General features: G+C 44.2%; 1 protein-coding gene across 1 annotated transcript in view; it reads right to left on the bottom strand.

The window, feature by feature from the left end:
• The window catches only part of EGFR (epidermal growth factor receptor), a gene marked incomplete at its 3' end in the record, with an annotated part of 161,154 nt that extends 137,990 nt beyond the window's left edge, over positions 1–23,164 (bottom strand). Inside the window, exon 1 of the mRNA XM_082014695.1 lies at positions 22,537–23,164. Within this exon, the coding sequence (XP_081870821.1) occupies positions 22,537–22,639 (103 nt within the window). The 5' untranslated portion in view covers positions 22,640–23,164. The remainder of the gene's footprint in view (positions 1–22,536) is intronic.
• Between the last annotated feature and the right edge of the window lie 4,633 nt (positions 23,165–27,797).

Here is a 27,797-nt window from a genome sequence, read left to right as displayed (position 1 = left end):
CACATGGCCCTCTTCACTCCTCACCCCAAAAAAAGGCTGCAGGTACAAATACCCTGTACCCATATGCCTGGTGGTGGCAAATTACCTGGTGCTGCTGCCTGAGGGAGATCAAGCCCAAACCACCTGGCTATAAGCTGCTTTTCCTTCCTATGGAGCTTCAGTCTGGAGGCACGGATCAGCCCTGCATGTGCTCAGCCACCTAAAAACTTCTGGTGAGGGCAACGGGCAAGTGGCTGGGCAAAGGAATATGCCTATCTCGGCTTGGGAGAAAGTAAAGCAAACACAACACGCCCAAGATTGGCCTTGGGTTTCTTTACCAAGGAGAAGCCTCCACCCCCCTTCAGGGCTCGATCTGGCCACTTTGCAAGTATCCTTTTAACACATTAGTTAGATGCAAAAGTTGTTCAGCCTCTTTTGCAGGCTCCCCAGATACTGCAGGGCTAGGCTTTCTTTAACAGAACCCTTTGTCTTCAGAAATCAATAAGATCTACAAACCAACTATTGTCCTGAGATTTTGCAAATATAGAAAAAAGACCCCATTCTCTTTTGATGTACATAAGCTATGAACTCCTAAGCCTCTACGGGATTAAGCACTTTAAAAAAATGAAGCAAGAAAGAAGATGTAAATATCCCACCTGTTCTGTTATCTTCACATGCTGCAGAAAAGCAGTGTCACTTAAAACAAAAACAACAAAAAACCCGCCACACTCCCAAACACCCAAAACTACTTCATGCAGGTGCCCCATAAATCTTCTCTTTAAACCTTTAACATAGTTGAATTTGGACTGCAGCAAAAATCTAATTTGTATTCAGCAGAAGAACTGCTGCTAATGCTGCAGAAAAAAACAGTGCAGATTAATTCTTGATATTAATGATAGCAGAATATCCCAAAGCTGTGAACTAATAAATACGCAGTCATGGCTAACGGCAGTTTGTAGACAACATGTAGTTCAAAGCTCAATAGATTTTATTCCCCAACTTTTTGGTTTTTATTGCTCCACAACTTACAAACCCTGACAGACTTTGCAAGAAAACGCTATTGATGGATAAATTAAGAGGACCCTAAGGTAGAGGTTATGCAATCCCTCACCTAGCTGAGTTTTAACATGACGAATCATGCCTAACCCAAACACAACCTCACAGCTTATCAAGGGGACTCCAACCACCCCAGCTGCCAAGCCAGGGCCAAAGAGCAAACATGCGGCCGGGCCAGCACGCGAGGCAGCGAGCAGCACCGGGAACCGCCGGCAGGCAGAGCCCTTCCTCCCCAGCAACCCTGGAGATGGGCTCCCACGGGGGTATCTCCCACCCAGCAGCAGCCCCTGGGCAGCACTTGGCCCCAGCTGGAAGCTACCCGCTCCTTGGAAAGTCAGAGGCAATTAACAACAGACACATTTCCCAAAATCTTCATATTCTTTGGTTATTTACACACACACACCGAGACACTTTTTAAGACCCCAGCGTTTACATCTTGCTGTGGCTTCACCTGCCCTTTGTTTTGCAGCTAAGTAAATGCCCAGAGGAAAAAAAATGTAATTTCTTTAGTCCGTGTACCCTGTATTGAAGCATGTCATTTCTTGATTATGTACGATTACTTGGGGTTGGGGTGGATTTTAGACCATATCAAATCTATATAACAGGCAGACAGTTATAATACACAGATTCTGATTTTATAATCCTCTTTTGACTATCTCATGGGAAATCTATTATTCTGATCCCCATACAGCAGCCCCACCTGAAAGAAAAACAACCCCCATCCCTCCCCAAAACCCAGAGCCTGATGGAGATTCGGTACTTGAATTCAGGTAATTTTAGTTCTTCCTTGATGTATTTTTTTTCCTTGGCTATACTTCTACCAGCACTTAAACATTTCCAAGACACTAAACCTTTAGTTTAAGGTCTCAGAAGCATTCTGAGTTGTCTCCCCTGCTTTATCTGAAACAGATTAATTATTATTTCTGTGCAGAATTCTTTATTGCACTTACACAGTGGCCTGAAATAAATACCCCGAATATCTGAAAATAATTTAAAGAATACCACGTAAGTCTTCTCTAGAAGGGCTTGGATTCATAAAGGACAACTTCCCCCCCCAAGCCCTTTGCACCTGGCAGCACACACCGGGAGCAAACCTGAAAGACTTGCATCCCTACTTTTGAACACTGCTTTCCTGGCTGTAGCCCAGGTCTACTTTCAGTCCCAAGTACACTACCTCAGTACTTCAGCAGGGCTGCAAAGGTTTCCCCAAGGGCAGAATGTGACCTCGTGTTTTCATACCACGATGCTGCAGATACTTACAGCCTCCCCTTACATACCTGTGCACATAAAGGTACTGTTAGCTTTAGATAACAGCTGCCCATGCAGCTGCCTGCTGCACAGGTAAATGTTTGCTATTCCTCCCTATAAATGAAACTACCATATCAAACTGAAAACTTTCTTATATGACTTTCAGAAGCCTCTGGTGCTCACCCATAGCTAAAGCAAGCTCTCTCTTTTTAGCATACCACATCGCATACAATCAGGAAACACAGCAAGAGAACGCACACATTTTAAACAAGAAGCACCAAACATTATAAATCAATTCAGTGCAATGAAATATGGAGCCCACGAAATAACTTTCCAAGTCTCGGGAAGCTTCCTTCCCCTGACATCAGTCACTCACTTTCACTTTGTACATAGCTTGTGAGTTATGGAGAAAACACGGTGTTCGTGTATCAACCCTAGCTATCACTGCTCCCTTTCAGCATGGCCCTGAACTCCATATACTGGACTCATAGAATGGTTTGGGTTGGAAGGGACCTTAGAGATCATCTAGTTCTGACCCCTCTGCCACCGGCAGGGACACCTTCTGCTAGACCGGGTTGCTCAAAGCCCCATCTCACCTGGGCCTGAACACTTCCAGGGATGGGGCATCCACAACTTCTTTCAGCAGCCTGTTCCACTGTCTCACCACCCTCATAGTGAACAATAATTCCACTACCTTTCATTTTGCATTTTAGAATAGACCGTCCCCACAATGCCTCTGCGAGCAGATGACCAAATAAATTCCCTGCCTGGTTAAACCACTACAAACAGGGAACCCAGTTGGCTCTGCCCCTGGGAACTCCTTTCAGATAAAGTCATCAGCCTTCTAAGCTCTTCTGGCTCTTCATCTCCAAAAGCATTTTTAATATACATCTAAAGCAGCTTTTTTAAAATCCTGCTAGTGCTGGAAAACATTCCTCACATAACATCAAGTTTATCATCAGAGGTGAATGATTAATTAGAACTCAAGCAGGCAGAGGTTGCATTTTTAAAGGTATATATACATTTCTAAGATAAATGCCTGCCTGCCTAATTATTGCTGTACTGCATTCAAAACACTGAATACCAACAATAAAAGGTCTCTTTAAAAAATTCTACTTTTGACTACAAATTGACATTTTTGGTTATGTTTCAGGCAAATTATCATGCATGTTACATGTCTGAGCACCTTCAGTAAGTATCCAGTAATAAAATACATGGAAAATGTATTTGGGTTTGTATTTGGTTTTGTATTTGTATTTGTCCACTTTGCTCATCTTTCCTTATCCTTTGGGTAGCACTGCGAAGATGTCCCATGCAAGGTTTCCAGTCCCACTGTCACTGCCTTTAACTTAGCGAACTTCAAAGTGCTTTTGGCATTTGTTCAAACAAAATGTAGCGAGGCTATAGGATGGTTATTGAGTATAAATCTGCTCCACCATCCTTGTCATAGGCGACTCCCTTCTGAAGGGAACGGAAGGCCAATATGCAGACCGGACCCGCTTCTTAGGGAAGTCTGCTGCCTCCCTGGGGCCAGGGTTAAAGACGTGAAGAGAAAACTTGCTACCCTGGTACAGCCCTCATTATTATCCATTAGTAATTTTTCAGGTAGGCAACAATGAAGTTGCAAAAAGTCCAAGGGTAATCAAGAGAGACTTCAGGGCCTTGGGACTACTGGTTAAGGGATCAGGAGCACAAGCAGCGTGCTTCTTTATCCTTACGGTTGCAGGGAATGATGAGGGAAGAAACAGGAGAGCTGGCAGATCAATACCTGGCTCTGAACCTCGTGTGACCAGCAGAATTTTTTTTTTTTTTTTTTTTAAACATGGGTCAGTCTACATACCACCAGGCCTGCTGACAACAGATAGGGTACACGTGTCTCAAAGGGGGAAAAGGATCATTGCACAGGAGTTAACAGGGCTCACTGAAAGATCTTTAAACTAGACTTGAAGGGGGAAAGGGATAAAACCAGGCACATTAGAGAAAAGCCTGGGGGCAACACGCCAGTGCTTGAGGTATAGTGTGCTAGCAAGGTCCTTCAGTTTGTCACCTCAGTAGAGGTAGGGGCTGGAGATCCGTGCAGCAGCAAAGACACATGAGTTATTGATGTTAGAAACTATGGAAGCACCTGAGAATGGTCGTGTAGGAATTAGGGCTTCTCCCCACAAAAAGGTAGTGGGATCAATAGCCCAACTGAAGTGCATCTACACCAATGCATGCAGCACGGGCAACAAACAGGAGGAGCTGGAAGCCATTGTGCAGCAGGAAAACTATGATATAGTTGCCATCATGGAAACATGATGGGATGACTCACACAACTGGAGTGCTGCAGTAGATGGCTATAAACTCTTCAGAAGGGATAGGAGAGGCGGTGGGGTAGCCCTGTATGTTAGGGAGTGTTTTGATTGTCTAGAGCTTTATGATGGTGGTGATAGGGTTGAGCGTTTATGGGTAAGAATCAGGGTAAAGGCCAACAAGGCAGACATGATGGTGGAAGTCTGTTCTAGACCAGGATGAAGAGGCAGACAAGATATTCTATAAGCAGCTGACAGAAGTCTCAAAATCGTGAGCCCTTGTTCTCATGGGGGACTTCAACTTACCAGATGTCTGCTGGAAATACAATACAGTGGAGAGGAAACAGTCTAGGAGTTTCCTGGAGTGTGTGGAAAATAACTTCCTGGCACAGCTGGCAAGGGAGCCGACTAGGGAAGCTGCCCCACTGCTTTTTGTGAACAGAGAAGGACTTGTGGCTGATGTGAATGGTTGAAGGCTGTCCTGGGCACAGCAATCATGAAATGATAGAGTTTTCGATTCTTGGAGAAGTAAGGAGGGGATCAGCAGAACTCCCACCTGGGATTTCTGGAGGGCAGACTTTGGCCCGTTTAGGAGACTGGCTGACAGAGTCCCCTGGGAGGCAGTCCTGAAGGGCAAAGGAGTCCGGGAAGGCTGGACATTCTATGAGAAGGCAATCTTAAAGGCACAGGAGCAGGCTGTCCCCACGTGCCAAAAGACGAGGCAGCAGGGAAGACCACTGGCCTGGCCGAATAGAGAGCTTTGGATGGAACTCAGGAAAAAAAGAAGAGTTTATAACCTTTGGAAGAAGGGGCAGGCAACTCAGGAGGACTACAAGGATGTTGTGATGTTATGCAGGGAAAAAATTAGATGGCCCAAAGCCCAACTAGAACTTAATCTGGCTACTGCAGTAAAACACAATAAAAAAATGTTTCTATAAATACCTTAGCAACAAAAGGAGGGCTAAGGAGAATTCTCCATCCTTTATCTGATGCGGAGTGAAACATAGTGACCAAGGAAAAGGCTGTGGTACTTAATGACTTCATTGCCTCAGTCTTTAATAGTAAGACCAGTTGTTCTCTGGGTGCCCAGCCCCCCGAGCTGGAAGATGGGGATGGGGAGCAGAATGAAGCCCCCATAATCCAAGGGGAAATGGTTAGAAACCTGCTGTACCACTTAGACGCACACAAGTCTATGGGACCAGATGGGATCTGCTGAAGGGTACTGAGGGAGCTGGTGGAAGTGCTCACCAAGCCACTTCCCATCATTTATCAGTGGTCCTGGCTAACAGGGGAGGTCCCAGTCACCATCTCTGGAGGTATTTAAAAGACGTGTAGATGTGGTGCTTAGGGACATGGTTTAGTGGTAGACTTGGCAGTGCTAGATTAACAGTTGGACTTGACGATTTTAAAGGTCTTTTCCACTCCAAATGATTCTGTGATTATAAAGTATGAGTGATAATAAACATACTTATCAAGGGAGAGTATCTGTGAAGACAATCAGAATGGGAATTACAGAGCAGGAATACTAGCACAAATGCTGGAGGTTATACCACAGTGAAGGTGAAAAAAGTAAAGGTTCAGAAATGGCACAAAAGTGATCTTTAAGGGTTCATGCCTACCTGACTAGGAGAGGAAAGGGCCAGCTGCCTTTCAGCCACACACAGTTTTCACACAAAACTTGTGGTTCCTCCTCATTGGTATGTCTGAATTTTCACAGGCACTTTCTTTGCCAGGACTTGGGTTCAGCTCTGAACATCTAACTACAGCAGATGAGACAAAGTTCTGCGATGCTCCTCCTAAGTTATCCAACTAAGGACCCTCATGGGGGACAGAAAGTATGCGAGCTCCAGTGCTGCCTGTCTGTAGGTGGATTGTCAGGACCAGCCCCGGAGCGTACCGCAGAAAGCACGGTATCCCTGCAGGAGCAGAGACACCACTAGAAGAGCTGCTCCCTCCAGCCCCGCACATCATTTATCTCACAACTAGCAATAGCTCATCGGTGAACATTAGTAGAGGAGACTGAAATTCAAGCTGCAAAGCACAGGACTAATTTTTTACACAGTTTTGTATTAGCACCTCTGCAGTTTTTTGTCCATATGTTGATATCAAAACACTTCAAAAGACTAAAGGTGCCCTCCAGAAATTTCTGTCAACAGGGAAAGGGACCAGCATACATGTATGGCATTCTTCTGGGTTTTATTTCAAGAATTGGAAAACTGCATTTGTGCTTTTGTTTTATGTGATCTGATAAAAAAACAGTAGCTGTGAGAAAAAAGTCAACAAGAGAACAGCAATCGATAATAATCTTGCAAACACAGTGCTACTGAGAGTAGTAAATAATTCCTCGTAATCCTAAGCATGCTTTTTCTAAGCACACAGCTTTATTAATACACAGATATTTGGCTCTTTCTAAGAGTTGATAAGGATTCAGAATACAAAGAAATGTAGTAAATTTACTAGCACAGAAAGCCTTTCTATACCACAGTGTCTTAAAAGAAAAACTCCTAAATAGGATCTTGACCTTACACTACCAGGTTCTCAATGGTAATGTACAGTCTCACTGAGTCCAGGCTAGCTTAAAAACTTTCCTAGTAGAGGAGGCAAGAGACCTAGGAAAGACACCAATTACACTTTATCGCACAGAAACATTTATAAGGTACCAACCTAAGGTTCAATAGACAGCAAAATGTCATTATACACACACCTCAACACCGTGTCCTTGCTCTCAAATGCAGGTGATGCACAAATGTAACATGAAACCTTGTTCAAAATTCACACCCATAAATCAAAACTCCTGATACTTCCAGTTACTCATGACTTCCATTTCAATCATCTTCAGTGGCTCATTATTGAGAAATGCCAAGTATCTGCCCTCACCAGTCACACCCTACAAGTGTCGCCACTTGAGCATCTCAAAACCATCACTCCCTTAAACAACGTAATTTTTGTCCCCTGTGAAACAAGGCTCCTGAACCCGTACAAACTCGAGGCCTACACACAACTCCACTGATCTCAAATGGATCGCACATAGACTTGAAATAATGCATCTGCCAAAGCAGCTTGCTGAATCAGAGCTATTGCTAATTATTTCCTTTAACAACTTTTCTCAACTTCTGAACAAATTCATGCCCTCCTTTGACTGCAGCATTCAGCAAGTGTTAAGTTCCTACTCTCACTTTAGTTACATGCACTTTAAAAATCTGTCTAATGTACTTTTATAAGTGCTATAGAGACAGGAGCGGCTTCAGTACTGGGTGGTATAGCAGTTGCTGTGGTAACACCATTTTTTTCCCCTTAAGTATAAGGCAAGAGTGCCAGAGGGCCTCTATAAACTAAGAATTGCATATTAACGTATCATCTCAGGGCTATAATAAACAGTGCAGAGAGATGTATACACATACACACACATGCTTCTTGTAAGAACTCTCATGTAAAAGTTTTGGGCCCAACAAATCCAGTGTGCGAGTGAAATGCTGCTCAATTCAACCAAGTTCATTCCAGCAAGTTTAGAGACATCACCTTTTTGCTAAACCATGTGGCCACCGCTTCGGCTGATAGAAATCAATGCTGAAGCCACACTGCTTTACACGACCTAAAGAATTCACCCATATTAATCCCATCTAGCAATATATCTAGAAAAAACCTTTTCAGAACAGAAAGTGGAAGGACAATTATGAGAATATGTACTTACTAGACTTACTTTTAAGCATACCCAGGCAAAGGACTCATTTCAAGTTATAACACCAACACCACAATACCTTGTGATGTGATTATAATTTATAATCTTACCTTCTGTTTGAGGAGAATTACTTTTTGGCATAGTCTTCATATAATACAGTGTGGTATTCTGTATCAGTTTTTCCCTTTAAACTAGATGAGAAGAGTTTTCTTAGGCAAATAAAGTAATAAAAAAACCTGATCCTGCAGTCCTGGCAGCCAAAATATCCATAGACTTCAAAGGAATATTATGCCTAAGGTTTGCTGGATCAAGCCTCAATAGAAGATGCATGTCCCTGCTGTAGCGTTACTGTAATTGAGAAGCAGGAGTTCCAGATTTGCTTCCTTCTCCTCCAGCTCTCTGTAATTTTACCTTTTCCATAAACTCTCCTGCATGTAGTTGCAGTGCTTTTCTCCAAAGCTGCACACTCTGAATCTGGGGAGCGAGACTCTCTTTGAGGTCCTCCTTGAATTCCACTTTACCACCTGCTGCCAAATACATCAGGAAGGTGGAGATGGAACAAGCAATTTTATCACACCTAGTGTGCCAGTCAAGATCATTAGCTTAAGAACTGCATTTTTCTGGGGTAAGACACTCCTGAAGCTGCATAGGTGGAGATTGGAGAATATATTCCCCCAGGATATGTTCCTACCTCTAAAGAAAATTAAGCAAATAAACACAGGCAAGTGATAACTCTAGGAGAACAGACCCCTGTGTCTATTTAGCAATAGGTGCATTTCTGTTCCCCTCCTCCCTAGAGTATTTAAAAAAAAAAAAAAATCAAACTCCACCTACAGGCAGGTAAGGCAGCTCCTCCTTTACATCCTGTGCTGCAGAGGTGGAAAGTCCATGTTCAACTCTTCATTACGCTTTGCGTTATCAGCGCCACTGCATTAGATATGCTGAATATCACCAACAATATCAGAGCTGGAACATGTCACCGCTTGACTAAACTAATAACATACAGAGTATTTTCCTGCTCTCATCGCTGTGTTACAAGTGCAGTCTAACAGCTACGTTGCTTAATGCACTGTTAAATACCCTGTGATATTTATTTTCTTGCAAGAAAACTTCCTTCTTTTCCTGCTTTGGATTATAGCCCATTTTGCATCATGCTGTGGCTGATAATTTGTTATCTAACCAATCACGTGGAAGAGATGAAGGGGAAAAAAGGGAAAGGTAAGAAGTTAGTAGTTGTGAAAATAATTTGAAAGAAACCATACGTTGACACAGCTTGTAGGTTATGGACAAAATTTAAGTGCTTCTACTTTTTTTTTAGAATGGTATATTAATGCTTATGAAAGTAATTATACCTTTTTAATGTTCATGTTCTAATAACTGTCATGCTAAAAAAAACACAGAGAAAGAGATAGAGTAAACTTCAGCTGTTTTTCAATTTTCATACAAAACCTGCAATGATGTTTTCTTCTGAGCGCTTAGCAGAGGTAAAAGGGACCTATTCTCCACACATGGGACTACAGCTTCAGGTGTAAACCCAGCCAGTCCGACTCAGGTGAGAGAGTTCTCGCAGTTACAGCCGTTGTGGATATGACCCATTAATTGTCAGCTGACAGTTTTGGGGTTTTTTTGTTGTGTGTTTTGCGGGGTTTTTTTAGTTATTACACCTTCAGAGTGAAAGGCTTATTTTATATAATTACATAAACGTAATTGATGGTAGCAATTTATTCCAGGGGCTGAAGACGTTCATTTGCAATCTGACAATGGAGGGAATTATTGCTGACGACTTTACAAAAGCTTTTATCAAACTTTATGGGCCATTAAGCCCAACAGTGCCATTACTGGTACGATATCATCACTCTCAACAGTACAGTGTTGGCCCAGAACAATCCATTTTCTAATCCAGTCTATTATAACTAGGTTGTTTACTCAGAAGTCATATGTTTGTTACTTCTGAAATTATCAGAGTCTTTGAAACAGTATTTGACTTTAGTTCATAGACAGGATCCAATCAGTACCAGGATCCAATACTAATCCAATCCAATCCATAGACAGGATCCAATACTAAACCAGGAGAAATTGCCCAAGTCCCTTCCAAGTGCCGATAACCAATTCAGATTTTCTATTCATATGATGAAATACAAAATACAGGTGTTAGCTGAGCGTACAAGCACACGTGCATTAAATTCCGTGATTGACAGAGGCAGCTCTAGGAAAGAGGCAATACAATAAAAAAAGGAATATTTCTCTCTAGAACCTCAAAGAATTCAGTTCTTGACCTGATCTTGGCCTTGGCACCTTCCATGCCCTATGCTATCAGGAATTAATTTGGATCATAAGTAACTAATGACCAGACACAAAAGAAACAGAGAAGGTGTTAATTAGCTATCTTTACTCTTAATTCACTGAATACCATGTGCTCATTGAAGCACACCAGACTGCTGCTGTTCAAATGCAGATGACCCTCATTTAGAAAAAGAGTCTGTTCTTCTTTTTTTGCACCTGACAAATCTTTTAAGTGTCAGGGAGAATTATCCACACATACTGATGGGAGCATCTTATACACTGATGAACACAACCTTCCATGGTGCTAGATTAGTTCATCTACCATAGACGACTGTGATAAAGTCATGCTGCCTAGGGGATCTGTCTCATTAAGGAGGAAAGAGAGAACAAGAGCAGCTCTGAAATAATAAAAACATTAACAAGAGCACCTTGCAGAGCTTATTAGGTAGGAAACAGACTGACAATACCGTTGCTCAACACTTAATTACTTTTTGAAGACCAGATCGAAATAAGACAGCATTTCAATGATAATCCTTTCAAATCTCAAACAAAAAGAAAAATATCAAACTGATCCAATAATTGGACATATATCCTAACACAGACATTTTAAGAACTCACCAGATCATATCAGATAACTGAAGATGCCAAAGTTTTAACTTCACCTCCTACTGCAGATATCCTCATTTCAAGTGGTCAAATTAGGAATTACAAATGGAAGGGATCACAGTTTTCCTTTTACACCAAATTAAGACGGCTGCAACTCAACTACTTTTCCTCCTTTCCTGATAGGTGGAAGCTGAGCATGCAACATAAACATGTCTCTATTCTGGATCTGCAGTGAAATATTTGTCTCTGCTCCCACTCACAAAGACTGAACTTCTGCCATTAATTTTGGGGAAGTGATAACGGCATCAATATTTACCTAGATGCTACAACCATGACAATAAAGGCAAAGAGCAGAGCTGATACCACCTTGCAAGCCTCATGCACTTCATTCAGTCTGCTGCACAAAGACACCAGCTCAATTCTATTGCCGGCTTTCCTCTGCTCCACGAGTGAAACTTCAAGTGGAAGGCTGTGCTCTGTCCCCAACACGTACAAGTATACAAGGACCAGCTAGAGAGCTTTTCATTAGAAAGCCAAAAACTAAATGGTCTGCTTGTGTGGGCGATCAATGAATGCCCTGTCAGCTACTGTGCCCCAGTAAGTACAGTCTCACTGTGAGCCATCAGATACCAGTCACAATTCAAATATTGAACCTGAAGAGGGACATACACTCTTCCTGGGCATAATTCATCCCTCTTCACATTCCTGCAGGTCTCCATGGGGAAAGACCTGGGTCAGTACCTGAGGCGGGGGAGATGGGGCTATGACTAGGTTTTCTGACAACTTGTTTTTCAGGGAGTGACTCCTCTCCTTTAGGCTGGCTCTGAAAACGGAGTCACACTGCTACCACTTTCCAACTCCCAGCAAACACCAAAGGCCCTGCGTCCTACACACTGCTCTGTGGTGCAAAACTCATGTTCATGTGGAGACCCAACAGCATAAATTATGGTCTAGCTCTGACAAAGCAGCTTCCAGAGTCAGGATTTTGCCAACTAACACTTCTGCTTCCAAAAAATTGGTTTGTTTTGTTCTGGTTTCATCGGTTTTTCACTTAGGGTTTCCTGTTTGTTTTTAACAGGGGTGAGGGGAAAAAAACAAAGAGGCATGGACTTGGTACAGACTAGTCTGAAGAGCAGCAAAACAAATTGAATCCTCAACAAGTGAGAATATCAAGTTTCAGTTCATGAGAAATAGGCTGCTATAAAAATGGAGAAGAAAAAACACTCTACACATGTAACAGCTTTTGACTAAAGGCACTTTCTGTTCAACAGCTCCCAACAACATCATGCCAACCAGTGATGGGCTCTCACTCAGGGACTTGAGGACATGTCCCCCCACACTTTTTGTGGGGAAATGTTTCCCTGTCTTCACGTGCCCAATAGATGATCTCTGTACCTCCAGATTTAATGCACAAGAAGCAAGCTTGTCAAACATTAGTCATATATGCTTTTACCACAACTTTCCTTTCCCAATGACTAAAGGGACTAGAGAAGGATTTTTTTTTTTTCCAGCTTCCAAAGTCATAGTTTGCGCAAAGCTCACCACCACCGCCGCCTTCAGATGGGAGAACCGGTAGCCCCCACTTGCAAAAGAAATGATGATCACATATGCAAAATGGTATTTTTATCTAGTACTGAAGATCTGGTATCTTCATTATTTTGAAAGGCTCTTTTATCAAATAGGTATCCCTAGTGTCTTATGTATCTTTTATGTCATATTAAGTGGAAAAGTTGGAAAGAAACATGATAGAAAAATTTTCTCCTGAATAAAGCAGATGATAATCTGGTCAGTAGGTCCCCAAACCTTACTTATTCTCCATATCCACAGAGTGCACCATCAGCCAGAGTTTCTTATTCCCTTTGATAGCTCAGGCTGTATTTACTTAATCAATGTTGCTTTGCACATGGTATAACCAGTTATGACAGAGTAGTAAAGTGACCATATTATTTTTAAATATTACTTTCACAATGCCAAAACCACATGGGATTTTTTGATTGTGTAATACAGCCACTTAAAATTAGGACAAACTACAAAATAACAACATTAGGAAACAAAGGCCAAGAAGGTCTTTTCTGCCCTGCCTGCTACACCGAATTACCATGCTCTTGTTAGAAGTCTAAACCCAGCAGCAGAAGTTGGAGGTGAACCATGAAGCACATCCCCTTGGAAACACCAGGGATAGCGCATAATCCACAAGCACATCTGGGAAAAGCAGTTTTCTGCATCTCTGGTTATGGCACATCCATTGGACTTGACGGCCCAGGAAGAGATGAAGGCAAGCTAAGACTGCAGAAAATTGCAAATGTTTGGGAAGCACCTACTTGAAGATTCCCCACTACAATTAAAGAAAACGGAGGTGCACTTGGCAAAGGTGACTTCTTTTCCCTGTTAAGTATCTGCTTGTAAAAAATTAATATGAAAACATAAGTGTTGAAGATACAGCACAATGCCACCTGTACAAAACAAATGCGTATCTCATTTTAATGTAAGCTTTGGTTAAGTGGCTTGTGTTGAAATGCCACCTAGCATTCCAAGTGTAACCCAACTTAATCATATCTATTGAAAACCACATAATAAATAACATGAAATATGCAGCATGCCATCCTAATTGCAGAGGTTGTCTCATTTACTAGAAGTCATTTATTTATTCAAATGACTTGAACTACGTGATTCAATCTAAATCATGGGAACTACTTACTGATTTGTGCAAACAGCCGCCTCTTTGCTGAAGGCATTGTTGAAATAACTGACCCAACTGCTAGAACAAGCTTCTTCCTTGAACCCTGCCTCCTTCCCTAGTCTTACCTCCCGAGTGATCTTCAGAAAACATGACTGTTCTACAAAAGCATTTTGAACTTAAAAATTAAAAAAAAAAAAGACTCAATTAATTACATGCAAAGGAAAAGAAAAAAAAAAAAATCAGTATTTCCAAGATCAGAGAATTGCTTAGCAATAGGGAACTGGGAACTGCACATGCAGTCATAACTGCACTTTGCAGAATTTAAGTACACAGCTCTCAAAAGAAATGATTACTACCTCACAAGTGAATCGATTCAACTTTCAGAATTGCATGTATGTCTCTCAGATCTTACTGGGGAGTGTGAATACATATCCCTAGACAGAAGCAGCTATAGTCTGGTTTTGGGTTTGGGTTTTTTTTTTAAGTTAGGTCTTGCAAATACGAAAACTACCATCACAACTGTGCTGCAGCTACGTAGAAACCGTAATTTAGGAAACAATTCAGACTTTACATCTGCTTCCACCGGACCCTGATTTGCAGCTACTGTCTCACGCCGCTGTTATTTCAGGAGGTGCCGGGGCTTCCCCCGCGGCAGTGGAGCAAGGGGCCAGGCACGCTGAGCCCTACTGCAGGTGGGGAATGAGCACGCTTTGGTCACAAGGAGCCAAGCCAGATGCGCGTCACCTCAACCCAGGCTACGGCCAGCCTCCGTCAAGGGACACATCCCCATGGAAGGACATGCAAAAGGGCCTTCAGGAAAGAGGGGAAAGGATGCTCTGCGTGAGGCGTTTTTTCAAAGCTAGCAAATAAGGCCTGAGCTGGATGTTGGTTACCTTCAACTCCAGGCAGTGTTTATCACTGGCGTGGGCATGTGGGGAGAGAGGCCAAAATCCTAGCGGGCAACTTCACCAGCGGCCAGCCATGTTGCCTCAGGCAACCATTCAAAGCCTCCATGGCTCCAATCCTGTGGCTCCCGATAGGTAAAATAGTACTTTTCCCTACCTAGAGGAAGCGCTGCGTGAGCTCGCAGTGCCCCAGTGCCAAGAGCGGCTGATTTCCAGGGCTCCTCTGGTTATCTTCATATTTACTGCTGAATCTGGTGACGGGAAAGCAGGGATTATGCCACCGCATTTTGATTACCAAACACACACAAACCCCATTCCCACAAACTAATAATTTTCTTCTCTAAAAAGCCAGAGCTAAAATACTACTATCCTGTCATCAAGACAGCTGGTTTATATCCTCTCCTCCTTCCTTCCACATCTTCCCTGGAAAACATGCCGCCTGACACGGTGCCTGCCGACTCGCCCAGCCTCGCTGGCCCCCACGCCCCAGGAGGAGCTGTCTACCCCAGCATGGCGGTTCTGGCAAAACCGCCTTTGCTGGTCCTGCTCTCTTTTTTTTTTTTTTTTTGGCTTGGGATGGAGCGGGCTGGCAAACCCACTGCTTTTCCAGAGAGCTGGAGGGTACACCCGGGGAGGCTACCCGCCCTTCACGCGGCACCTTTGCAAGAGAAAGGAACCACAGAGCGGTAACCGCTAGACGGAGGAGAAGGCTTTTAACCCACACAGCAGCGCTGCCGGCCCTTGGGGCATGGCTACCGCTCGGCAGCATTCGCTCGTCCTGCCCAACGCCCTGGCCTGCCTGCTGCTGCGCCTCTAGCAAGGAGCTGCAAGCCTCCACCTCCTCCTCCGGTCGGAGGTTAGCAAGGTACGGGGGTGAAGGCACCAAACACATGGAGGCCAAGGACGTAATGGATGCCACGCTTTTTCATTATTTATTATTATTATCTTATTATTCATTCTTATTATGTCTATTATATTATTTTCATTACTATTTCATTATTATTTGATGAAAACGGAAAAGTGATCACAAACACTTCAGACATTTATCTCTCTACTTAACATCGAGAGTGGTGATTTTTACATGTACATAAAGTACAGCTTACCCCACCCCCAAAACCTGAAGTTTTTCAGCAGGGGAAGAAGGGAATTGAAGTAAGTTCATTAATTTGAGCCAAACTCAGCAAACACGCCTTGGTCAAAAAAAAAAAAAAAAAAAAAAAAAAAAAAAAAAAAGAGTGGGAGGAAGGCGTAAGAAAATTAAGTGGTGTTCTGGTATTTTCAAAATAAACCTGCAAATTTTCATTTCAAACAGCATTTCATTTTCCTTCTTACCCAACTTAAAAAGAAAAGAAATGGTCTCAGGTCAAATTTAATCTTCCAGATTATCTTAAAACAGGTTTTTTTGGTTGGTGTTTTGTTGTCGGGGGTTTTTTTCCCCTTCACTTCACGAGAACCACCCTGACATATTTGTTTCAGTTTGACTGGAAGTTATTCCTTTTTTCCATTTTTTTTCTCTTCAACTGCTGAAACAAACAAAACCCACCCATGATTTGATGCACTCTAATAGCAAGACATGCATGTGAACACGTAGATGTTTACTTTCATGTACGCAGATGTGCTGGGCAGGAGAAGGCACGCTGGCAGGAGGAGGAACCTTGCATCTGCCTTGCATGGATCTGTCAACAGCCAAAACACACTTTGCATTAAAACTTCAAAACGAAAGCTCACATGCCTTTATGGGCTACGTAAATCCAGCGCTGCTGTCTCCTAGCAATGCCTTCTGTTCTTAAAAAAAGGTCCAATGTGCAAGTGTACTTCTTAGCTCAATGTCCAACCCACATGGTCTCCTCTTTTCACTCTGATCATCAGAAAGCTTTCCTCTTCAAACGCACAATCTCGCAAGCAGGTTTCTCACGCTTCTTCCTGGTGAGCAACCTTCAATAACATTATTAAGCACAGACAGCACAAGACCCTGTGAAACAAACTGCGACGGCATGTCGTAGCCCTCAATAAATAACCATCTTGCTTCAGCAGGACTAGACATTTATTTTGGTACAACTTCTCTGTACAGAGGAGTACATCTTTTTTTTTTTTTTTCCCCCCCACATTTCCTTTAGGAATGACTTCTGCTGCCTATATTCATGCCAAATGTTCTGTAACTATTTCTGAAGAAAAAAAAATACACTATTACTCAATACTGTTAGGTCAGCAGAATTCAGCCCTAAAAAAAGAAGTATTACAGTCCCGTTTGCTGTAGTTGGAAGCCAAGAAGTAACACATCAAAAACCAGAACGGGCAGGAACTATTCTAGATCTCATACTGCACCCACTAATAAAGCATTCCTGGAAGTGAAGGGGCACAGGAGAAGGTCAAGTCAGTATGAATTTAACAGGGTCGGCATGTACTGTACCGAGCTGAACGATGACTGTCAGAGTGCACACAAAACGCCAAATGGTGGATTCCTGCGCGGCGTGCCATTAACTCCTGGAAAAAAAAAATTACCTGAACACTTCCTACCCCCACCTACACAACACTAATAAATATGTAGTGGTGGCTCCTGACGTCCTCATGCAGTTCACAAGCTCTCCAGAGCCAGCAGGTATGAACCGCAGTCCTCAGGAACGGAGGACTTCTGATGAGTCCCACCCAAGGTGGCTTTTATCCCACCCTCATCACCCAAAGCCGGGGACATGTGTCATTGCATCAGCCTCATGCAGAAGATGCATCCCAGAGGCGAGGGCCCATCTGCTGATCCCTCATCATTATTCCCGCTCTCCCGCCGTACCCCTTAGCTCCGTGAAGCAGCAGCTCCCGCTCAGTCATCATCCCCAGCACAGGCGCTGGCTGAAGTGCTGCTTCGGACCCAGAGAGGCAAATTCTGCACTAACTTTGCCAACTGCACTGATGTCAAGAGGTGTCGCTCAATCCAACCTCAAGGCGAGAGCAAGGCAGGTGACTATCCCCGTCAGAGCAGCAACTGCTGCTTGAGTATTCATCGGAGGCTACACACCTTCTACGACTGTTACACAGCAAACCGGGGAAACGAAAAGTGAGAACGTGCCTTCCACTGAGGAGCAAGTAGAAGCTCCATTGCCTTTACCAATAATTTTCCCTGTCTGCTACAACTAGCAAAATGCTAGCTGGGTTGAGTGCGATTGCTGTGCCGGCTGAGCCCGGGTCGACAGAATTGCATTTTTCCCTTTTAGGTGTGCAGGGAGAGCAGTATAGCGGAATGGGGTTTTGAGAAGTTATAAACACAAACAGGAGATGTCTAATGCAATTCACGTGTTTCCAAAATAACAATTGCTCTAGCTGGCAGGTCATCTTTTTAGAGATTAAGACCTAGCTCCTGTTTTGAATCATCTAAATTAAAAAGGTTTGTCAGCCAGATCACCCCAGCAAGTGCTCCTAATGTAGACTGGCCAGAGGATGCTTTTGTGGCTCCCCCAATTAAAGTTCTACAAGTCAAAACATTTCTCTGACAGTACAACCACATTTGCATTACACAAGCACTTCTGCAATACGGCTCTGAGTCTAACATGAGATTTGACAAAAGTTCTTGTACATATAAATGCTAATGCTTATAACATGACATGCCGACTATTAAGTTTCAAACGTATGTGAGTTCCTCCTGGGATACTCCGATCACATATGCAGGGTGACTGTGCCCTCTGATGCACAGATGCTGCCGAAACTTGGACTTAACCCAGGAGCTTGTGGCAGTATCAACAGTTTCTACGCAAAGCCATTCCATGAAGGGTACTGTCATCCTCCCTAAAATTAAGGGAACCTTTCACTAGGCTTGTTTCCGAAGAGCTATTAAGCAAAGGCAGTTTGTGCTCAAGGAAGATAAGGACACCTTCTGAAGGAACTGGTTTGGCTAGTCAGCTATCTTGCTGCTAAAGCTAGCATATCCCAGTGATTTCAGTGATACAGGGATGCCCGAATACAAAAGTCAGCCCTGAGGACCATAATGGCATTGTGCGACACTCCCTGAAAGACTCTCTCTATAAATTAACAAATTAATTACAACGGACTACTCTGTAAAGTCTCCAGGGCATTGATCTTGATTTATCATTTATCTGAAAATCTCTTAATATACTCTTGATGCAAGAAATAACACATTTGTATTTAATACTATCACTTCTGTGTGGTTTGCTCACCACGTACACACACTTTGCTGAGAGGCCAATCTCTTTTGTTGCATTTTGCATGCAGTCACTGTGTTTTGCAGATTGCCCGAATTAAGGACATGATTGCTGGTACCTGATGATGATACCTTCCCTTCCCTGCTTATCAGAAATTGCCCTTAACAAGAGGCTTTGGGGTTTTTTCTTCATTGTTCACACACTGAGATGGCTGGAGTAAGAGCAGGTCTATACTCAAGACTACTTATTTAAAGATACAATTTCGCCAAATTGGACTGTATCAGCATCTAAATTTCCATATGTCTAACTGCATTCACTGCCGAGGCTGCACAGATTTATTTGTTTCTAAATCCAAAAAAGTTCAGTCGTTTACCAAGGGGGTAAACTCGCTCCTATCTCCACATGGCAAACTCCACTTGCACCAGTGATGGTACAAATGCAGGAATGACAAAACAGCATACCAGCAATGCCAGTACAGTATCAGGAGCGTTAGACGTCCTTCACCCGCGACCTAGTGCTTGGCACCAGGCAGGCAGAGGACACTGCCGACTCCTCAGCCAAGCCGCAGATGCGCAGGCAGCTGCCTGCTCCTGGGAGGCCCCCACGCTCGCTCCCACAACAGCCCCCACCAGCAGGCACATTTCACAGAGATCTCTGCTCCCACAGAGCAGCATCCAGGTTACACTGGAGGGCATCTGAAAAGGCACTGGGTACCTGTGCATAACCGGATCAAGCCCTACACAACCCACAATGATTAATCTACTTGTATACATCTGTCACAAGTAAGTGTGGAATAATACGTGGTGCAGAACCTACAAAACAATGTACAGGGCAGCTATACATAATAGCAGTACACATGTAGCCCACAGGTAAATGCTGCATGGGATATGAGATAGAACCTTTTCATTTGACCTGAAAATGAATACTTCAACATAGTTAAGGAACGTACTTTTCCTTTGTTTTTCAGAAAACCACGTAAGACATCAGGTATGCAAGGCCATCGCAGCCAACTTCTGCAGCTACCAAGCTGCCCAGCATTCTTGCATGCACACTCCCAACACAGAGCAGCACGCTCCCATCCCACAACGGCTGCGGCTACAGATCAAAACTAGAGATATAAAACCAATATAGAGCAACAAAAAGCAGTTTGCTGAATTGTAGTGCTGTCACCGAGCACTGACATACAAAACTGGACGTGGGTCAAATGCATCCTGTGTCAGTGGCAGGCCGGCTGTCAAAGGTATTTATCTCAGGTACCACTGAGCAGGCCATCCAGGGTACACTAATGGAAATCCGGATTAGTTCCACTGTGGTTAATCTGGGTCAACATCAGAGCAGGTAGATAGAGATAGAGGCAGGGATCGATCCCTGTAAGTGTACTTCAGTTTCCAGCCAGCAATGCCGTTTGGTTCTGGAATATACACAATCAGGGGGTTGTTTTTGTATCTTAATGACTAAAGTGTTATAATGAAACCAGTTTTCTCACATGCATATTCAAGAGAGTCATTCTAAAATTTTGGGAGAAGACACAGTTGTATTTAAATTTCCATTCAAACATTACAGTGATCAGATCTTATAGGTTGATTCTGACATTATTCTAAAAAAAAAAAAATACAAACCACCAACATTTGCCCAGGTACTTTTTTTTTCTGAGACATCTCCTGTTTCTGGTAATAGAGCAAAGCAGGCTGAAATTTTTAAAAGTGTAATTACACATGTGATTTGAACTTCTAAACTCCACAGAATTTGGTCTTAAAACTCAAGAGTGTTGCATATATTTATTACGGCACGTTTACCTCTAGAATTACTCTGAATTCTGATGCTGGGTTCTATCACTTGACCAAGGAGGGCAGGTCCTCACCACACTGATGCTCTATTACCTGTTGGACCTGTCGCTTCAAATCGGTATCTCATCATTCTCAAATGCCGCTTTATTTTGTACCCCAACTTATTTTCTTGCTTGTCCTCAAGTGCAGGGAGAAACTAATAAAGACCAATTGATTCACGCTTCCTGAAGAAATTCTTCTCCCTTCACCTCTGCCGCTGAACCTCCAGCCCTCCTCAGAGGAACAGTTACTTGCTAACAGAACATAGCGAGAATAATCTCTATTGGGTTTACCATTTAGCTGTTGATTTAGTAATCCTCAAATAACTCGCACCCTCCTAAGTTTATGAGACATGGAATTAAAAACTATAAACAAGGTATTTCTCCTCATACTTTATATATCTTAGAGGGCACATGCACCTGAGACTGAATCTCAACAGACTTTTAACACAAGCACAGCAGATGGAGTCACCTTGCTTCTCATCATTTTCAAAGGGTGAGGGAAAAAAAAAAGAAAGAAAACCGGGAAAGAAAAACTGCCCATGTTACATCAACAACAGGTATGAACTTGATTTCTGGAACAGGAGAATCTCTCCACTTTTTGAAGGTTGTGCAACTAGTTCTTTTGGACGGGGTGGTTCTCCCTTTCAGGACGGTTTTACTGTCCACAGTCATGAAAGACTGACTCGGTTGCTTTAAGCCATGCATCAGCCCTTCTAAAAACTATTATCTTCTCCCGCTTTTTCTTTAAAAAGAAAGAAAGGGGGGGGGGGGAGAAAACAGAAACAAACCACCCAAATCTGCATTTTTTCCTGGCTGGCAGATGTCCAAGATAAAGAGGACTGCACTCCGCCTGGAACAGCAGCCGGGGCCTGCTCTCGAAACTCACAAAAGAGAGCACCACACACGGAGAAAAAGCGACGGATCTGACCAGCCATAAACGTTTTCTCACCCTCTAAACCAGTTTCTCAAAAAAAAAAAAAAAAAACCCACACAAACCAAAACCAACCACCCCCCCACCAAACAAACCAAACCACCAGCCCCACCGGACGACCCGGGCCGGCGGCGCCCGCCCCGCGCCGTTCCCACGCACGGCCGTGCCGGGCGGTCGCTGCCGGGGCTGACAGTGCCGGCGGGGTCGTGACGGCTTCTTCAGGCGGGTCAGGCAGGGATAAATCCTGGTTTTGGGAACTGGGGAACCAGAACCCTCACAAAGTTTCCCCTCTTTCTACCGCCCCCCCCTTCCTAGGTGTAGACATATGCTTTTTTTTTTTCCTTTTTAAACAGGACAGACCAGGAGATGTCCAGGTCAGGGTGACAGGCAGGGGCTACCGGGGCGGTGCTTACTCGGGGGCTGCGCGACTTTTCCGCGCCGCCCCCGCGGGGGTGCCGGCAACGGCGGTGCGGGGCGGGCGCCGCGGGGCTGAGCCCGCCGCCCGGCCGGGAGCGACTGGGCAACGCGGGAAGGAGCGGGGGAGAGCAAAAAAACCAAAAAAAACCACCACAAAAAACACGAAAGGAGAGAAGCACAACCGATGAGATGTGCCAACGCTTATTCCCTTTTATTTCCTCCACCCCCACAAAAGAAAATAAGCCTAGAATCAGGAAGTCAGAGCTGCGTGATCGCTGCTATAGGTCTGGGTTTTTTCCTTTTCTCCTCTCTCTGTTTTGGGTTCTGTTTTGGTTTTTTTTTTTTAAGGAAAGAAGTAGCTGGGACTTTCCCTCCGCCGCTCCCCACGGGAGGCCGCGGCGCGCAGCCGCCCGCAGCCCGGGCTCCCACGGTCCCGCGGGGCGCAGCCGGCAGAGCGGCGGCGGGACCCCCGCGCCCTCCCTTACCTTTTTTCTCCTCCACGGCGGAGCTGAGGGCGACGCGCCCCAGGAGCAGCACCAGGACAGCGGCCCCGTAGGGCCCGGCGGCGAGGGGGCTGCGGCCGCCCATGCTGCGGGACCCAATCCCTCCGAGGGGCGAGGGGGTGGGATGGGACGGACGCACGGAGGTTTCCCCGCCGAGCCGCTCCTCCGCTCCGCTCTTCTCCCGCGGCCGCGATCAGCTCCTCTCCGCGGCTCTGCCCCTCGCGGCTCCGCGCAGCATGCTGGAGGGCGGCCGTCGAAGGCTGCGCGCACACGTGCGTGCCCCGCTGCGGGCGGGCTGCTTCTTTCCTCCTCCTCCTCCTCCACCTCCCTCTGCTCCTCCCGCTGCAGGCGGCGGCGGGTGCGCAGGGGCTTGCGGAGCGGCTGGAGCCGGCTGCGGGACGGGGCGAGCCCGGCTGCACTCTCCGCCCGGCCGCGGAGCGCAGGGGCTCCCTCTGGGGACGCCGAGGAGGAGGAGGATGGGGCGGGAGCAAGGAGAGGGGGGAGGAGGAACCGGTCGGCGCCTTCCCCGCCCAGGTGGGGAAGGGGCGGACCCGCCACCTGTCCCGGGATATTGGGTCAGAGGAGGGGCGAGCGGGGAGGGGATAGTTTAGTCCCCTGCTCCTTGCTCGGGAGGGTGGGGGGATGCCCCCCGCTTCCCGGCGGCAGCTGCCAAAGGCATGAGCACGAGTTTGCTCGCAAAAAAAAAAAAAAAAAGCGGCGAGGCCCTGGCACAGCCTCCGCCTCACCCCGTGTCCCCTCCCGGGGGTGTGTGTGTGTGTGCAGCAGAAACCCTGTCCCGCCCCGTTCCCCGGGGTGCGCGCAGCCCCCGGGGAGGGGAGCGCGGACAAGGAGGGACAGAGGCGTTTGATCGGGGAGTAGCAACAGCCAAGCCGCTCCGGAGGTTAAATCCGCTCCCCAGGGGCGCATCGGCGGGGCTCTGGCCCTCGCTTCTGCTCCTTCGAAATGAGCGGAGCTCACTTGGCTTCTCTGCGAGCGGTCCTGTTCTCGTCCTGGTCGTTTTACACCCGATGCTCGCAAGGCCAGGTGGGCGTGAAATAAAACCGCACTGTTTCCACGCATGTTTTAGCACGAGGATAACAGGGCCCGTATCTGTGCATGCCGTTTCTATCGCCCTGCCCCGGCAGTGAGAAAGTGCTCCTTTGCTCCGCGTAGCGAATTACTTAATAAACACACAATACTACAAGTGTTCTTGAGGTGCTCCAGGGACATCCACAGACATTAAGCAAAAGAATATATGCATGGTACTCCTTCCCTCCCAACATCTTTCCTCCTGAGAGGCAAAACCAAGCTATTCAGTGTTCAGTAAAATATACTTATGGTTACAACCTCTTTTTTGACAGGCTGCTCCTCTGAGAAGTGGGAGGAAGCACTGTCTTGTCACTCAGGCATGTTAATAGGACATAGAATTGTCACTTGTCTGGACTGAGATCTTTCCGAGTAAGTCGTGATTCAGCATTCAAACTTGTTAAATGCTGGTGGTACTTGCTTCATAGAGCTCTTGTTAAGACTTGGGTCACACAGTCAATAGGATATGAAGCCTTAGAACTGTTATGATTAATTGGGAACTCCAGAACCGAAGTCCGTAATGACGTGAGGTTTGGGAGATTACATGCTAAATTCCTGTATCTGTCACAGGGTGCTGGAACACAATAGATTGCAAAACAGCCACTGAGTGTATCTTGACTTTCCTCTGTGATGCAGGTTCCTCTGAGAGATGCATTACTCTTCTCCTACCAGTCAACTTCCTCTGCACAATCTTTTTCTGATAGTTTAGCTAGTGTCTGTCCTAACTAGGCAAAGAAAACCATCATCCCATCTACTTATCCTATCCCAAAGCCTGAAGACAGACCACATGCCTTCAACCACGTATCATCTTGCCGTGCCTGTAATCATTTATTAAGATGAATTGGGTTACAAGTCAGCTTTTGTATGCTGTTGCAGACATTCTGGTTTGATTGTATTTTGTAAATAATGTGAAAGATGTACTTTGAAGTAAATTCAGGCATTACTAACATTCGAGGATCTCTACTCATGTGATTGGTTTCGTGGCTGTAACTGGGGGCAGAATCTGGGCTTACAATACAATATAAATGCAATTTCCTTCAAAGATGCTCACACAGGACAACTTCATAAACATTATGTGTATATGACTAATTTTAATTTATTTAGACAAATAGGAGGATCTTTAAAAACGAGAGGCCCAGGAAAAAAATATCAGCTTCTAGGGAGGGAAGATTTGCAGAGCATCCTCAGCACACACTAACGATTGCAGCTTGCATTATAAGAGAGGAAGCATGATTAAGAACCGAGAAACAAACCTCAAATCAGTTCTGTAGATAAATACTAAATAAAAGCACGTGCCCCTACACGTGCATGTTGAGCATCGAGCTACCACTATGGAAAGCAACGGAGTTTTTAAACTTTAGAAAAAGAAAGGTTTCAAAGTGACAATTGAAAAACAAATAAAACATAGGAAAAAAACCCCAAAACATCTTTTGCATATGAACTCAGTGGAGAAGCTTGTCCAGGTCCTAATATGCTACAGAGCAAATACTTGCTTTGCAGAATTTTTTGTATGATTGTGATTCTACCTGCTATACTGAGCAGGAACATTTCATACTTGCTTCATCTCCCATCACATACTGCATTTATGTGCCTTAAATGCACATAAAACCAAGTATGTGATCCTAGCTAAACTCTTTCATTGCTGATGTGATGAGCAACGTAAGACTAGGCAAATTCCCCTTTAAATTTTCTTCCCCACAGTGCAGATACCCACTACAGGAGACTCTCATCTGCTGCTGGCAGTGCAGTACCGCTGAAGGAGCCGTGCAGCAAGCGGCCGTGAATTCCGTCCTCCCACCTTTGTGAGCACAAATGTGTTACTTTTGTGGCATCTGCGCTCTACTTGCCAAGGTCACAAGATACATAAAGAGACTCTAAGACTGAGGTTTGAGACTCTTACGGTCACAGGTAGGGCTTTCAGGCCTTTTTTACACAACTGAACAACTTCTGAAACACTTTGAATTCAAACATAACATTTTCCCCAAGCAGCTGGTCACATACCAGTGACTGCCTTTGGTGTAACTCCTTTGAAGCTAACTTAACTACATGAATTTCGGCACAGGCATGCAATATTCCTTCATATTGCAAAACTTTTATTACCAGCTGCATGTGTGCATGGATCAAAGGGCATGGGACAAAGATCAACCTTTTGACCACCAATTTTGAATTAATATTACATACCGAGAATATCACACTAAATGCAACATCAACTAAATGCAAAATCCTTTTGACTCACTTGCTTTACTCTACGTATATATCGCCTATCTTCTATATATTAAGCACATACACACTGACATATGAAGCAAAGTCCGTGTAAGCTGGTAGCTCCTTCATATGCAGATACTGCTGGATTGCAGAACTGAACTGCGATTGCTCACCAGCGCTTGCCTGTGCCGCTGAGCTGATTACTCTGCCACACGTGGAGAGAAGTAACTGTAAGAGGATGAATAACTGATTTCCCTATCAGTGGAAAAAGCAGGATTAACTCTCCTATCTCTTCCATATTCCCTCAAAACAAAACAGTCTCAAAATCTTTTCAAGAGCAAAGAAATCCCTGCTGCTGGGTCCTTTCCTTGAATGAAACAAAAAAACTTGTTGGTTTTCATTATCCACCGAGAAGTGGGTCAGTATTTGCCCCTCCAAAAAATTTAATCAGCAACTGTTCCTTGATGGTAACACAGCTCTTCTCTGCTTGTTGCAAAAGTGATTTTAACGGGCAGGCTTTTTTACTGGAAGAGAAGAAATGAAGCAGAGCTGAATTAGCAGGGTTTTACAATCTGGCTTGCCCAGATTTCATTTGCATGGTGTTTGAGATTGTGGACATCGTAGTTTGCATTGTAGTTTGTGTTCTATGACTCCTTGCTTAGGTTTCAAATCAAGGACTGAGGTAATAATTCATGGAGCTTTATGGCACTTTGCATGTTGAAAACATTGCACAAACATTAACTAATTTATCTTCGCAAATCTCCCGTAAAGCATGTTAGTAGCTACCATTTCCATTTTATAGATGTGAAATAATTTGCCTTGGGCAGAGTGTTAGTGGCAGAGCTAGGGTTATCACTCAGGAGCTTTTTATTCTAAACGTTGTATTTAAAACCCCTCAGATCACGCTGCTTCTAGAGAGTGTCTCTGATGAAAATTTATCAATTTTTACACACTCAGATTCTCTCCTTCTTCTCTTAACACTTTTTGTTTGTTTGTATAACAGCACTTAGAAAGGACAAGACCAACACACACATAGACATGCTGGAATTAAATCTTAATTATAGTAAATTGCACAGTCAGTATTTCAACATGTCACCATGGTCTTATCTCAGCAGGGTTCCTACACTTTCTTTATTTTTTTTTTGTCCAGGTTTTATCTGTCATCTCAGTCACCAAGTTCAATGTTGCATTTTCCAGGGAAGCTTCCCTTAACTCAGAAACAGACTTTTAAAATGTTTTAAACTCTAATAGGGATTTGCAGCTTCAGTTTATTCACTCCTGAAAGTAGGCAACAAACAGGTAAATATAAAAATAAAAACTGTGTGGCTGTAGTGGATTTTAGTACCCAAAGATCCTGTGCCACCCATTGCACAGGAGAAACCGATAGCTGTCTTCTGAATCATGGCTCCTCTTTGCAAAGACCCTCAATTTTTGTCCAGTATAAAGCAGAAAAGAAAAAATAGTTCTGTTGCATTTTCATTAACATCTAATATAATTACACAAAACAAAAAATGTGTATAGCAAATTCAGTGTTCAAGATAAATGTTACAATTCATAACATAAACTGAATAATGTTATCAGCGTATCATGGGAATAACTATACTATATTGACAGAAGTATGCAGTTTTAGTTCCCATGTAGTTATTATTTCCCATCTGGCAAAATCTCTACTGATCTGTTGGGGAATATGGCATCTCCATTGCTATCTACTAGATCATTTCAAAGGGTAGAATATATTTCCTGCATAAAAGCGTCCATTACTTAGGTGTTTGTAACATCATGTAGGCACTACTGTGGTTTTTCACATACTTTAACAAATACCGAAGCTAGGAATTTCTTTCTGTGTTCATACCTAACTTTTACAGTTTGTGTGGGTAAGGACATAAGGACAGACACTGTGATGGAATGAGGTATGTTATATCCAAAATCTTTGTTACTGAACAGTGCAGTAG

This window comes from Phaethon aethereus (assembly GCF_964289735.1).
Source record: "Phaethon aethereus genome assembly, chromosome: 2".
In the NCBI taxonomy this organism is placed as follows: Eukaryota; Metazoa; Chordata; class Aves; order Phaethontiformes; family Phaethontidae; genus Phaethon; species Phaethon aethereus.
The sequence above is the reverse complement of the archived record's forward strand: the minus strand, read 5'-3'. Positions and strand labels throughout refer to the sequence as shown.